The 16,311-nt window shown below is 38.6% G+C and overlaps 1 protein-coding gene across 2 annotated transcripts in view; it reads left to right on the forward strand.

The window, feature by feature from the left end:
• Positions 1-5,879, forward strand: part of fam135b (family with sequence similarity 135 member B) — a 36,801-nt gene extending 30,922 nt beyond the window's left edge. For both annotated transcript variants that reach the window (XM_054763780.1, XM_054763779.1), the window contains 2 exons: positions 447-560; positions 1,790-5,879. In XM_054763780.1, the coding sequence (XP_054619755.1) occupies positions 447-560; positions 1,790-1,995 (320 nt within the window). In that variant the 3' untranslated portion in view covers positions 1,996-5,879. The remainder of the gene's footprint in view (positions 1-446; positions 561-1,789) is intronic.
• Positions 5,880-16,311: the final 10,432 nt, after the last annotated feature.

Here is a 16,311-nt window from a genome sequence, read left to right on the forward strand (position 1 = left end):
AAAACCGCCAAATTGGAGCGAGTGGAGACACCGTGAATTGAATTAAATATTCATGGAGATGTTTGCTGTCACATTTGTGTAGCTCGAACACACACGAGAGGCCTCCCATTGTGAGTGCAGCGGTGTGTCACACCTGATAGGCGGCAATCACAGAAATGCTTTTTGTCACACAGCACGTCCGGAGTGGCACAAGCGTGGCACCCTGTCATTGAAAAGGCACCAGAGTGCACTCTTAAAAGCACTCCTGACAGGACAAGCCAGAGAAAAAGACTTCTTTTACTGTCTCGCTTGTCATTGGGTTTTGGGATTGGGATTCTTCCTTTTATAGCAAATTGACTCCTTTGCACTCACACACGCACACGCACACACACACACACACACACACACACACACCCACACCCACACCCACACCCACTTGTCAAATGTTGGGTTGTATTGCCTTCCAGGGCTCCAGTTCTTCAAGAACGTGGTGCTGGTGGCGTCTCCACAGGACCGTTACGTTCCTTTCCACTCTGCCAGGATCGAGATGTGCAAAACTGCACTCAAAGACAAAACCACAGGTTGTGTATGCTGTTTTTAATGCTAAATACCAAATCGTTTGACTAGCTAGAACCTTAGGTACAGAGTTAGCACCGGGTCAAACAAACGTCTGCATTACCAGCTGTGGCTGTAGGCAGCGCCCTGATGCCTTTTTTTCTTATGAAGTCCACAAGATGTCAGTAGCTGCATTTGAAGTATCATGAGTGGTCAGCATCCAGTAGCTTTATCTACCTCTGCATGCGCTTTCAAATGTTGGTTGCGTGCGTGTTACACTTGCCATGCTGGTGTTTACGATGAAGTCATCCATGATGTTAACTCACTCAATCCCAGCCTTTTTTCCAAAAGACAACACCTTCAGTAGCAAACAGTTTAGATGATTTTGACTCATCTTTCAAGGCAGAATATTGTGTTCTACGGCGATACAAACACGGAACCTACCAAAAGAAGGATTAGACTCCTGTCTTTCATCAGAAACAAAAAGTTAGTTTCTACCTTTTTCTGTTCTTTAGTAATCAGCAGCAGAACGTAGGTAAGTTTCAGGGAAATATCAGCTCCACACTAGAAAAGGGAGAAAACCAGCTTTTTGTGAAAAGATACATTTCAAGCATAACTTTCATGTTGACACAAATACTTTTTGCTTTTGTGACAGTTCAAATGTCTAAACAATGATACCACAACACAAACAACACAAAAAAGGGGATGTTTTACATCAAAATAACAATTTATTTGCGTAGAAATTCCACTAAAATGCGTAACCTTCTGCATGCTACACTCCTCCCCACCCTCTCACTTCCTCCTTCCTGCCATGTGTGTTTTTTCCGTCCACATGATCTCTGCCGAGCTCTTACCAAATGCACTTCCGCCACCTTGTGGACGTTTTTATGGCTTACAATTGCTCCGAAGTGAAAAAATCCATTAGTGGAGAGTTGCGTGATCACCTCTTTCTGGCTCTCACACAAAAAAACATAAAATACGTTGTTGGGATCGGGCGCTCGGGTTTATAAAAACGTATAAATACGTCTTTGGTATTGAATGAGTTAATGCTGCCTGAGCTGTTTATGCCTTACTGCGTTTACAACATCGGTTCTGTTGCTGCTGTGTTGTGTGATATATTGTTCACAGATGACCGTGTGGTCCAAGAGTGCGCCTTTCCGCTTTCTCATGCACGCCAAATCATTATTCAGGTTTAACAATAAAGTTGTTATCTGTCATTTCAGTGCACTCAGAAGGTGTTGTTGTGATGCTTTAGGTCCCGTCTACACGGAGATGATCAACAACCTCCTGCAGCCCCTTGTGGAGGCTAAAGATTGCCGTCTCATCCGTCAGAACGTTTTCCACGCTCTGCCCAACACGGCCAACACGCTAATCGGGCGGGCTGCTCACATCGCTGTTTTGGACTCTGAACTTTTCCTGGAGAAGTTCTTCTTGGTGGCGGGACTGGACTACTTCAAATAACGGTGCTCTTTGTCTCGTCTTGGACCGTCCGCCACGTAGTCTAATAACAATATACTGTATGTACATAGCGTTGTTAGGAGGCAGGTGAGTGTGTCAAGTGTTTGTTAGGATGGAGGGGTTATTTTGTGACAGAATGAAATAAATATAAAGTAGCTAGTAATTCAAAGATTATTGATCCCGGTCATAAAATAAATAAATAGCTCAATAAATTGGTCATTAAATAAATGCATGAATTAGTAGGTTCAAAGCATTTATTCCTGATTGTTTCACAACCTAATTATTTATTTCATAAAAATACGTTTTATTTATAGAATTGTATCATTTATTTTTTAACTTTCTATTGATTTATTTCTCCATTAAAAGACAAACCCTCCATAGGTTAGCGTCCTTGAAATAAATCTATATATTTATTCATGTATCGTGACTGTCTGAACTGCTCACTCATAAGAGTGCGACTTGTAGCCAAGCAGAAGAGAATATCTTAACATCTATGCGGCATAGATGCTTTGTCGGGCTTATCAATACGCTCTCACAGCAACCACCCTAACAACATACGCCAGTTGCAGCACTTCTCCCTGCTTTATTTGTTCCCCACAATTCGGCTAGTCCGAGACACAACATTAGGTACACCTGCCGGCATCAAAATACGGGCTGTGCAGCGACAATAATGCTGAATGGTGTTTCTGATATTTTAGCCCTTGTATGTAGCTGGAGTCATACCTCTTTTACGGTGTCACTCAAAAGTCAGCGTTATTATCTGTGTAGCATCAGGTAGCGTGTACCTAATGTTGTGGCCTGCGACAGTATATTGTCTCGAGTTAGTCTTTTTATTTGTTATTTACTGTCCATTGTTTTTTGCAGTGTGATTAAATCCCATATCGAAGTGGCATTATCCAATCCAGTACAGGTGTATTATACAAGTATTTACACATGTAGTCCAGGAGTACAACTAGGTTTTGACACACTCTCTCATGCTACTGAAGGACAAAGTGTCTCCAAACGTTTGCACCGTGCACAATGGGCAATACTCTAACTCACACAGGGATGAATATTGTAACCATTAATCCAAAAATGTACCTAACTTTAGTGAAGTAGATGCTTACAGAGTTGTGTGGGGGTCTCGGTGGATTTAGGCGTGTATTTCCCCATAATGCCAGTGAATGAATCTGACATCTTTATGGGAGCTCAGGTGCACTTTGTAGGTGCAAAAGGTGTGTTTTGTCTTGAACTTTGTGTGCAAAACGGCCTTCTAAAGACATGATATGGCGTAAACAGATAATACAATAGCTGTATGCATGGATTGCTTTTGTGTGACAGCCTGACCGTGGTCCATGAAGGCATGCTTGGGTGGATTTGCTGTGGAAGAAGTTAAGAGCCCCGACCCGAACCCTGCTCTATATTATATACACGGACAACAATTCCTACAAAAACTTGCAGAAAGTCTTCCATGGGGCTGGAAGCTGCAAGTGCCGCATTGAACCGAATATAGGACGACACTGAATATAAGACAACCCCCCTTTTGGTCGTTTGCTACCAATCTTTGCAACATTGGTGTATGTGAGTGAAAGGAAGAAAAGCTCTGACTTGCATGGAGAGAAGTCATCTAGCGCAGAATATAAAACCGACTTTTTTCTGGGGAAGGAATAGCGTCTTATATTTGATGATGCAGTCGAGCTGGATGCACTATATGACTTATTTTGTCTGTGCTTCAAATGAAGTCATTCAGATCACTGCCTGTCCTCCTGCATAGATTATCCGAGTATGTTTAACCTGTGCACCTGCGTGACGCCAAACGCACTTTATCGACAACCTTGAGTCAACCTCCAGCCGGCTTTATAAAAATCTATTTTTTTTTCCATCCGCAACGTGTTTGCCTTTAAACATGCACCGCCTCCCCGGAGACGAGAAAGGTCACGTCCTGCCCCTCGAAAGCCGTCAACGCCGACCTCAGCTGTCCGCAGCTTTTGTGTCGCTACCCAACGAGTAGACAAACGATGACAGCGCAAAGTGCTCTCTTCTGGTTAACAGCGTGTCACCGTGATGGAGCGGAATCAAATGGAAGCTTTCAGGGTGCAGCCCTTAGCCAAGATAGCATATGTCAAAGAAACATATACAAGCTCCAAGCATACAAATAAACTGTCGGGAATGCGCGTGTCTAAGGGCAACCAATGGATTGTGATAATGAGCCTTCCCAAGGACAAACATGTTTACATCAACGTTTACAGTGGAACCTCCCAAAAGTCACACAATTGGCAGTTACTGGAAAAATATGCCCTGACAAATCCAAGCCAACATCGACTTCAAACCACCATCAGGCCTGCAAATTTTAGGCATAAACTCCTCAACTGTTTCTATTTTGTTGGTTAGTGTTCATTGCACACTGGTGAGTCATTTTACTCTATTTTAGTAGTTTTTAATACACATTGCTGACTTCTTTTTGCACTTGTATGAAAATGAATACCTGTACGCATTTCTGCTGGGCGTCTTGAAAGGGCAAGTAGTTTTACTTTGCTTTACTTTATTTTATTCCACGCCGGTTAACTTTTTTTTTTTTTACTTGTATTGCAATTAAAACCTGTACATATCTGTCATCTTTTATACACTTGTACTAGATTTAATACCTGTGATAATTATCTGCCAGGCGTCTTGAAAGGGTGAGTAGTTTGACTTTATTTTAGATTTATTTAGTTTCCATGACACACCGGTGAGTCATTTGTCCTTTATTTTAGTTTTATTTTGTTGTTATTTTGCACTTTTTACACACGTTTTACACAGTTGATACCTGTACGCATCATCTGTCGGGCATCTTGAAAGGGTGGGTAGTTTTATTTTATTTTAATGTATTTGTATTTTGTATACACTGGTGAGTATTTATTTACGTTATTTTAGTTTTATTTAGTTCTACACTGGTTAACAACTTTTACACACTTGTATCTCATTACTTGTAATATTTATCTACCAGGCGTCTTAAAAGGCTGCGTAGTTCGACTTTTATTTTTTTGTATCCGTCCTTTTATCCATCTTCTTCCGCTTATCCAATGTCAAGTCGTGAGGGCCGCAGATTTTTAAAATAATTTTAGTTTTATTTACTTTCTATTACACACCGGTGAGTTGTTTTCCCTGTATATTTAGTTGTTCTTTGTTTTGTACACTTGTATTCCAACTATTACCTGCACACATTATCTGCCATGTGTCTTGAAAGGGTGAGTGTTTTTACTTTATTTTATTTTTGGATTTCCTTTCTCTATCGTTTTATTCGGGTTTCTTGTACACTGGCTAACTTCTTTTTTTACACTTGTGTTACAATTAACACCCATACGATTATCTGCCGGGTGTCGTGAAAGGGTGAGTACTTTTATTAGTGTTTTTTTTGTGTGTATTCCAACTCATACCTGCACGGTTATAAAACATTTTATGATGCTGACAGTTTGAGCCTGAAATGAATGAATGCTTTGGAGGTTCCACTGTAAATTACACTCAACTTCAAACTAATTCTTTGTCTCATGAAACACGATGTTGCGTATGTTTCTGCATTCACCTGGAATTCCAATAGATCAATGCAAGTGCATCAGATTGCCCTTTACTGAGAGTCCTGCTCTCGCACGTGTGTGTGTGTGTGTGTGTGTGTAAGAACGTATGGGAGACATATATGGGCCTATGGGCAAGTGTGTGAAAAGACATTCATGGTCTAAACTGACAAATCCGTCATGTATTTCAACGAATGTAAAAAAGAAAACGTCACTGTGAGAAACATGTATTTATTTCATCCCGTAGTTATTTTACTAAATGTATAATATGTAAAGTACAGAGAACACTACTTCATCTGTGCCAATGCTACTCGACAGATATGACAGTGGAATAAAATCATAGATTGTTTTGCATAATGTTTTGTGTGTGCCTAAAAGAGAAGCTTTAATCGCTGACATCTCGAAAGAGTGTTCGCCATCTATGAATACATGCATCTTTCATAAGTGGGGAAACAATGACACCAAAACGGGATTAAAGAAACGCGCTCCAAAGAAAACAAGACCTGAGAGGAAAAACCTTTGGGGCTTTTACTCGGAGTGTCATGTCAACATGCTGTTTAAAAGCTAATATGCAAATGAGGTCACTGTGGAGAAGACAGCGTTTCCCATATAGAGTGACAGGAAGGCAGCTGAAGACGACGGTGCAGTATCATTAGTAGCCATAATATTCGTTTTTTTGTGTTTGTGTTCTTAAAGGTCCCATATTATACTCACTATCGCAGTATATCAACTGCACCAATTTATGACTTCCAGGTTTGGGTGAGCCCCCCCCCTCCAGAGCCATATATTCCACCCACAACAAGCCTTGGCAAATTTGATTACAGGGTGTTCCTTCGCATCCCAGCACCCATTTGTCACTGGAGCTCATTGGAGTCCCTTTACTTTCTTCTGGCTCCTATCTCTGAAATCAATACAGCTTTTTTTTTTTTGCTGCAGCAGAGAGACACCTCTCCCGTGGCGGAAAACTGATGAGGGAGTCCCACTTACACGGAGTAATGCATTTCATTTGCTGCAAGTTAAGCGAAATGGCTTGGTCACCTTCACTTTGCATCAAACAGAGAAAAAAAAAAATCAGTCAATAAGAGTTCTTGTTTAGTGCTCTTCTACCTCCTGCACGCGTCACTTAAGGGAAAAATGATTTTGTCATCAAATCCATGAGTTGATTGAAGGGACGCTCATGCTGGTGTCGAGAAGCCAAACCCATTAGTCCCACAGCGAGACTTGCAGTCCAGTCCGAGTCAATAAGAGAGCCACCAGTGGGAGTAATTACCATGAAGGTCTACACGTCGGAAGCTGATGTCATTACCCCTCATGACACTATTTCATCAGCACTTCTTCATTGCCAAATATTCCAAAAAATCATGCAAATCATTTCAGGACACAACTTCTGGGACTAATTAAAGACTTTTTATGTCTTTATATAGCCGCATGGTGGCCTAGTGGTTAGCATGTTGGCCACACAGGCAGGAGATCTGGGTTTGAATCTCCGTTGGACATCTGCGTGGAGTTTGCAGTTTCCGGTTTGCTCCCACAATCCAAAAACATGCATATTTGCTTAATCGGCAATGCCAAACTGTGAGTGTGAATGGTTGTTTGTCTATATGGCCACCAGTCCAGGTGTACCCTACCTCTTGTCAGCTGGGGTAGGCTCCAGTGTACCCCCGCGACCCGATAGAGCACACCCAATAGAGCAAACATAAGCATAGAAAATAAGCCATCTAGACTCACATTAGCATAGACAGCATACGTCCTGGTGGCTACTGTCTCACCAGTGTAACGCCACTGACTACTCTACTGCCGCTGTGTATTCATTAATTCATATCTGAAAACTGCGATAGAGCGAGGGCGCGATGTTCGAAGCGCGATGCGCCGATTGATGGTTGGTTATCTTGTATTTCTTCCATAATGGTCTCTTTCTTGATGGTCTCTGAGTCCATCCCCGTCTTGAGCAGGTCTACAATATTGTCCCTAAGGTCCTTTGACAGCTCTTTGGTCTGGCCCACGGTGGTGGAAGAGGTTCTGTGACAGGTGGCTTTTATCCACATGAATTGATATTAAGAGTACGGCCCTTTCTTAAAGGGGCAGTACTTATTTCTGTGCTTCATGTACAAATACTCTGTTTTGTCTGCAACTTCTTGTAAATATGAATCCGGAATATTTTGGAATTGTATTATTGCAATATAATTGATGGTTTTAACCAAAAACATCAGTTAATCGGCGTTAATGTACACATGCAGACTCTTTATTTACCGCCAAAGTGTGTGTTTAAGTTTATCATGGAATTGTGCCGTAAGTGGTTGCAAATGTGACATTTGAAGCTGTATTTTGCTACCATACCGCATCTCTCCAGCAGGTGGTGCAGCTGCTCTCCCTTCCAGCCAGGTGAGAGACATGATTAAGATTTCAAAAAGGATTGACAGTCGTATTATTTTATCAGTAGCTTCACACCTAAAGTGCGAAGTATTGTGCAAAAAAAAAAAAAAAAAGTTTGAGTATTCATGTCACACGTGTTAGGAGGATCCACGGAGGCCATAAAACATCAAGATGTCTTTTTTCTCTGCAGCTTAGAGACCAGGATTGTGTTCCCCCTGATTGACAAGCTAAAACATAAAATCCATCCATCATTGCCGCCGAGCGTTGAGCCGCGTGAATGGAGCAGTCAGATGTGAAGTGAAGAACTTTTGCTTTCACCTTTTTTTTCCGCCTCAAGGTGACCAAGTCCTTTTTCTTTTTTCAACGGGATAAAAGCAAGGGGGGGTGTGGGAAAAAAACGATTCAGACGATAGCCGCCAATTTAGTAGCACGGCTGGCCAACACACTCGGGCAGTCGCGTGCGTATCATTTCCCCGTGTAGCCGTAGAGGTCAGCGGATGCTGAAACCAGATACATTTGTGGAGGGATGACGGCCTGTCAAGACGACAAGAGGGAGAAGTGCTAAGAGGCGCGGGAGGACGGGAGATGGACGGTAAATGCCACGTTCAACAAAGCAGGCTTTCAAAAAGAAAAAAAAGTCGGGCGCTTTGGGAAATACACTTAATTGCTTCCTGTCTTAGTGTGAGATGAGAAAATGGATATTCTTGTGTGCATTAAGCACAGAGCAAGAATTAGACCAAAAAACACCACAAGTGTAGTGAAATGCGACTAAAAATGACCTTTTTTCCATAATACAAGTTTATTCTCATAAAACCGTTGTTCCTCATTCGATTATGACATTTTTTTCTTCATATTTTGTTTTTATTCAGATAAAATTACAACTGTTTTTTCCATTTCTACTGTTTTTTTCTTCTTCCAACTGTTTCATTTCGGCTGTAATTATAACTTCACTTCAATAATATTTTTTTATCTTTTAAAACAATGTATTTTTCTTTATTTCAACATTTTTACTAAAGTGATCATTTTGCCCATTTTACAAGTTTATTCTCATTGCAACTTTTTTCTCATTAGAAAACCATTTTTCCCCTTCATATTTTGACTGTACGTTGGTGAAATGTTTGTGGTGATTTTTTAAAATAATTTCCCAAATATTTCAACTTTCTTCTTGTATATTTTCTACTCTTAATATGTTGACTTTATTCCCAGGTTCTAAAATTTCCCCCCAACTTAAGTTTCCAAAAATGACAACTCTATTCACTGTTTTTGTTCTTTAATATTTCAACTTCATGCTACTAAAATGACCTTTTCCCTCATACTGTTACTTTATTCCCGTAGAATGATGCCTTTTTTTCCTTACTGGATTACAACTCTTCTCTTAAAATTTTGACTTTTGATTGATTTTCCCATTTTTGTTGCTATTGTTTTTCATCAAGTTTCCTTGTTAAAATTACATTTTTAGACTGTGCTGCGGGCCGATAAAATCGCAGCCGTGGGCTGCAAATGGCCCTGAGGCCGCACTTCGGACACCCCTGGGCTACATGGACAAAATGAAAAGTCTCAAGCTAACACCAATTTCGTGACATAAAATAGCATTAAAAAAGTACATTCAGCAGACATTTTATATCTTTTTCTAGGCTACAAAATAGTTTTTTCCACAGCATGTTCTGATGAGTCAGTAGAGGTTAACCTTTATAAAGCAAGGAACACATCTGGTGTCAGAAGTGGGAGAGCAAAAGGAACCATCTGCAAAATTCGCCATGAAGGAATAGACAGTAAAAGAAAATAATGACAAAAATTGGTGGGCCACAAAATATTTGGCTTTTCAGCTTGTTCTGATGAGCCAGTAGAGGTTAGCTGTTGCAGAGCACGGAACACAAATGTGGTGTCAGAAGTGGGAGTGCAAAAGGAACGGACTGTTAAAGAATAGAAAGTGAAAGAAAATGACTGGGATTGGAAAAAATAAACAAAGCAATGTATTACACTGTAACAAAAATATAATTATAGCTATAACAAATATGGACTACATGGTATGTATATAAAATATATAACAATATACATTTCTTAAAGTCAAAAAAGAAGAAAGGTTTTGTTTATTCATTTAAAAAAGTAATTTTAGCAGACTCTTTATCTTTTACTAGGCTACCAAATAGAACAAGAAACACAAATTTGGTGTGAGAAGCGGGAGTTGTATGAGCCTCAATGAGGTAATAGACAAAAAGTAAATAAAAGTAATGACAATAATTGAAAAAATAAAACCTAACCTATAACAGCTGTAAAAATATACAGAATACAGTATGTTCGCGAAATATAACGACAATACATTTTTACAAAAAAAAATAAATAATAATAATTAAAGATGTAAAAAGTATTTTTAATAGGCATACAGTATATTTTTCTTGGCTATAAGTACGAAACCAAAATTTGGTGATAGAAGCGGGATTTCCTGTAAGGCTCACTATGAGGCAAATAAATGTTTAATGAAACCAAATTTAAATAAATAAATAAAGCAATCTAGCACAAAAAAATCTAGAAAAACATAATAGTATCTTGTATCCTTTCACCAGAATGTAACGTAACGGTAGTGCAGTTTGGGCCAGTTAACCCGTATCTTAGCCAAAAGTGCTGAATGGAAGAAGATAAAGCACATCCGACACGGGGAGGGTTAGAAAATATAAAGTAATCCTCCTGTAATCCTAAGAGACTCCAGCATGCAAAGAAATGCTAATCCGAAGTAATGATAGTTGATCCTTACAAAGGTCCACTTTCTATCGTGCAAAAGGAAAGGATGAGAAAGGTGAATGGAGACCCTACTGTGCTGGAAGCGTGTACGGGGGGGTGGGGGGGATGCAGGTCTGCACGGCCCCGCTCGTAAGATGTGATGACTTTCTAACTAAATGTGCTGCATGGGCAAAAACCACAACACATGTTGGACGAGAGATTTGCTGTCTTGATAGCTTCTGAATCCATTTCATTTTTTAACCACAGATTAACCTTGATCCTGCATATCTTGGGATTATCCACTCAGTGACAAGTGCATGTGTGCACTTCTCCCAAAAGCATGCGTTCAATGACCCCCCACCCCACCCCGCCCCCGCCCAAGCCACACACACGCTGAAGCAACCTTTAGCCCCCCCATTTGAGTGCTTCATACAATACAAGTACAATCAAGCAAAACTGCTCATCCTTTGACGATACGTGAATGCTTTTGCAGAGCGATACTGTCACCTAGTGGCGCTCACACTAAGTCATTTGTGGAAAAGACGTGTTGCTTTAGTACGAGCTTCATGATTCATTTATTTGTCTTGTTGTCATATTTTTCACAACATTTTGGTCGAACCACAAATTCTACCACTTTTGGGGAATTTTGACTTTTTTCTCGTAATATTTTGACTTTATACTTAAAATGATGCCCTCTGTCTCTTAAAAATGGACTTTTTCCTCATCAAAATTAGATGTTATTCTTTGAAAATTCAAACTTGTCGCCACGTAATTGTTATCCCTCGTAACATTTGGACTATTCCATACAATTCTCATCTTTTTCCTCTTAGTTTTATGTCTTTATTCCAAGAAAATTGGATTTCTCATGAAATTGAAGCTTTTTCCTCATTAAATATGATTTTTTAAATTGTATTAGTTTGAATTTATAATTTGCAAATTCAAAATTTTTAACATATAATTGTTTCCCTTCATAACATTTTGTATAATTTTGACTTTCCTCCCACAATTATGTCTTCACTCCCAGACACTCCAAACTATTTCTCATAAAAGTTTTTCTCTTTATATTTTGACTTTATACTTAGAAAATGATAGTGTTTTTTTTCCCGCATTAAAATCCGCCTTTTTTTTCCTCTTCATAGTAGTTTGAATTTATTCTTATAAATTGAATTCTTATATAACGATAATAATAATGGGTGGAAAAAAGGAATAATTACATGAAATAAAGTTGTAAAGTCAAAATGCTATGAGAGAATATCATTTTATGGTTACAAGTTTTTACCATAAAATAGATTTGCCTCATAACATTTTACTTTATATATATATATGTATATATATATACAGTATGTATATATATATATGTATATATACATATACATATATATACATATACATATATATATGTTATAACTTTTTTATGATATTTTGACTTTATGCTTTTTCAATTATATATTTTTCCTCATCAAAACCCGCCATTATTTCTCATAATAGTTTGAATCTTTTCTTTGAACATTAAACCTTTTTAGCAAAATGTTATTAAACAAAAAGATGTATAACTTGATGAGAAATAGTTAACATTTTTACATAACATTAGGAGAGAAAAAAAATCATAATTTTTCCTAATATCTCGACTTTACAACTTTATTTGGCAAAATTATGACTTTTTTGCCTCCTAATATTACGTCTTCATTCCAATGTCTTCACTTATTCCTTCTCTAAAATGAAGACCCCCCCCAATATGGATCCAATTTGGAGTCGGTTCCCAGAGTGCAATATAGAACACTAGTCTATCAAATCGTCTGTTTAAGACAAGCTGGAATGAATGTTGGCTGGATGAGGTGATACAGGACCAAACAACGTAGATATCACTGAAAATCTACATCTATTGTCCGTGTGAAGCCATAAAGAGACCCCCCCGCCCGCCCCCTTTTATTTTCCCATTATTTTGGTCATCCCACGCATGCATCCCAGCACTAATGTAGGTAAATAATTGCTCCTCAAAGCATAACGCAAAGTTAATTAGCGCATTAGGAGCCGAAGGTCGTCCTCGCAAGCATCTCCCTCCCCCGCCACTCAGCCTCTTCTTTGGGTTTCATTAAGACGCAGCGAGGAGCAATTGGGCGCCATCAATTCTAAACATGGCGCCTCCCCTGTTAATACACTTAATTGGCAATTTGATTAAAGTTCAGAATTGAATTGAGAAAGTTGGCTATTCATCTTTTTCATTTTACAGTAATATCGTTTTTTCTCTCGCTCTCTCTGGACGAGGAGAGGGAAGTCGATTAATAAAAAGTAATGGGGGCTAATTTACTAAGTTACTGACCCATTTAATAGCTTGCAGATGTGAATAGTCTCTGAAGATAGTTGAGACAAAAGATCTCATGAGGTTAAAGATGCCTCTTTTTTGGCGGAAGTGTTTTAAAAAAAAAAGGATGATTTGTTTAAAAGTCTCTTCTTTACGACGCCCCTCAGAGAGTGACCCCACCTGCTGCTGGAAGACGTCCATTTTCCGTGCATAGTCTACGCGAGACAAAGACGTAAGAGTATTAGGGCCACGTTGACACGAAATAATCATCTGAGATTTTCAGACTAAAGTCGTAAAGTTACGAGAATAAAGTCATGAATTTAAGACAAAAAAGTCACACATTTACGAGGAAAGACGTGATAAATTTACAAGAATTCAGTTGTAAATTTACCACAATTTAGTTTTTTGACGAGTCATAAAGTGATGAGAAAAAAGTCGTAAATTCACGAGAGTAAAGTCGTAAATTTAAGACAAAAAAGTCATACATTTAAGTGGAAAAACGTCATAAATTTACAAGAACTAAGCTGTAAATTTAACGAGAAAAAAATTATTAAATCAATGGGAAAAAATAGTTACAAATTTAAGACAAAAACATCAATTCAGGAGGAAAAACGTCATAAATTTACAAGAATTAAGTTGAAAGGTTTACGAGAAAAAAGTCGTAAATTTGCGAGAATAACATCGTACATGTATGAGAATAAAGTTGTAAATTCATCAGAAAAAAGTCGTAAATTTATGAGAAAAAAGTTGTAAATTTACTAGAAAAACAGTTGTAAATTTACAAGAATAAAGTTGTAAATTTACGACAAAAAAGTCAACTTTATTTGTGAATTGACCACTTTGTTTTTGTAAATTTACAAGAATAAAGTGGTAAATTTACAAAAAGAAATGTAATTAATTAATGGGAAAAAATAGGTGGAAATGTATGAGAATGTAGTCGGGAATTGAAGACAAAAGCATACGTTTAGGAGGAAAAACGTCAAATATACATGAATTAGGTTGTAAAAGTTATGAGAAGAAAGTTGTAAAATCATGAGAAAAAAAGTCGAAAATGTTTTGATAAAAAGGTCGTAGAAAAACAGTCGTAAATTTACAAGAATAAATGTGTAAATTTACGACAAAAAAGTCGACTTTTTTTTCGTGAATTTACCACTTTATTCGCCTAAATTTACAAGAATTAAGTTGCACATTTACAAGAATGAAGTTGTACATTTACGAGAAAACATCATAAATTGACGAGAAAAAAGTCGTAATTTACAAGAATAAAGTCATAAATTTAAGACAAAAAAGTTGTAAATTTAGGAGAAAAAAGTTGTAAATTTAGGAGAAAAAAGTTGTAAATTTAGGAGAATAAAGTCATAAATTTAAAACAAGTTGTACATTTAGGAGAAAAAAAGTTGTAAATTTACAAGAATACTCACCCACGGCCAAGGGCCACATAAGACCCCCCTTAGCGAAGGCTAATCTGTTTGTCTTCAACTGCTGCCACGTTGTAAATGAAAGCTTGCCCGAAGCAAGAGGAAAGTTTCCTATGCTCTATTTTCCCTCTGACACGTACGACACGATGACACGTAATGTTACCACGTTATTCTCGTAGATGTACGACTTTATTCTCGTAATGGTACGACTTTTTTTCCTCATGAATTTACGTCTTTTTTTCGCGTACATTTACGACTTTATTCTCGGGGGGGGGGGTGATCCTCAGGTAGCCTGTTGTGACCACTCCCTCTTTCATCAACACTTCAAACCAGAAGCGCTCTTAATGCTGAGGGAGAGTTGTAAAAAGAAGAGGCAGCCATTGGAGGCATTGCAGGGGAAGTAATGAGGGCTAGCTGATGAAAAGACTTCCAGTGTACTTCACCAACAAGGGGAGCCCTGCAAAGAACGGTCAGGGTCAGTTTTAATTGAAAGGAAAGCCTCCACCCCCCGGTGGTGCCTCCATGTTTGATGTGCTTACTTTTTAATGGCGAGCAGGTAAGACAAAGACGGGGGCGCAGACATAAAAGCGGACGTTTTGTTGTTTGGGGAAGATTTTCAACCTGTATGGAGAGAAGGCATGGGGCTTTTCCTTGCCTCCGTCGCCAAAGTGCTTCTTCAGTTCATAGGGAGATGAGATAACTTGTTGCGAATCGGCGCTAAAACGTAAGACAACTGCTTCATTACGACTGAGGGCGGTAATCATCATGTAAATGTCATTAACAGTTACTTAACGACATTTTTATCTCAGCTGCCGGCACAAGTTTTTCATTTAACAAAACTGCTCGCACGTGTCAACAAGGAGTATAACGCTGCTTGGCAGGAGGGGGAGGAAGAAAAGCACCGAAACGCGAGGGGCGGCCGCACAGTTGCACGCCAACTGTCACGGGGGAAAGGAGAGGCGCAGCTCTCTATTCAAACAGCACCTGCTCCGTAATGATAAGTCAACACCGCCAGGGAAGGAGAGATCATATCAAACGGGATGTTTACATGACGGATGACTTCAGGCATATGCATTAGATTATTGGACCATATGCACAACAGGACGTGTTCAATCTGTTCGGGGAACACATAGCTTGCCAAAATATGTACACAGAGCTACACTGAAGCTAAACTAGCTAGATAGATAAAAGGTAAAGTAAAGTTACCATTGGGTATAGTAACACTAGCACTACAGTAACATACAGTAACATTGAAGTTAAAGTATAGTAGCATTGAAGTTATGATGAAGTAACACTAAAGTGAATATAGTAACTTTTTACTAAGGTTTAGTGACGTTTAGTTAAGGTATAGTAATACCCAATGCATGGTAACACTTACATGAAAGGATGGTGGCATGACTAGGTACAGTAACACACTTGCTAAGGTATAGTAACATTGGTGTTATATGGTGTATATCAAAACATGAAGGTATAGTAGCATTTAAGTTAAGCTATAGTCACACGGAAGTTAAGAGTAACATTGAAGTTGGGCTATCCTAACATCTCATTTAAGGCACACCGACACTAACATGAAGGTATAGTAGCAAGCTAAGGTGTAGTAACATTCAAGCTAGGGTACAGTATCATTCAAGCAAAGGTCAAGTATTATTCGAGCTAAGGTCAAGTACGTATCATTCAAGCTAAGGTTAAGTATTATTCAAGCTAAGGTCAAGTACGTATCATTCAAGCTAAGGTTAAGTATTATTCAAGCTAAGGTAAAGGAATAGCTAAAGTAACATCCAAGCTAAGTAAAGTATCATTCAAGCTAAGGTAAAGGAATAGCTAAAGTAACATCCAAGCTAATGTAAAGTGACATTCAAATTAAGGTTTTGTAACAAAAGCAAAAAGCTAGTATTGTTCTAGTATTATTCAACACTAAATATAAGGTATAGTAATGCTTATGCTAAGCTACAGAGAAACAAGTTAACAAGTTAAGGTG

The sequence above is a fragment of the Dunckerocampus dactyliophorus genome, chromosome 20, assembly GCF_027744805.1.
Source record: "Dunckerocampus dactyliophorus isolate RoL2022-P2 chromosome 20, RoL_Ddac_1.1, whole genome shotgun sequence".
Classification (NCBI taxonomy): domain Eukaryota; kingdom Metazoa; phylum Chordata; class Actinopteri; order Syngnathiformes; family Syngnathidae; genus Dunckerocampus; species Dunckerocampus dactyliophorus.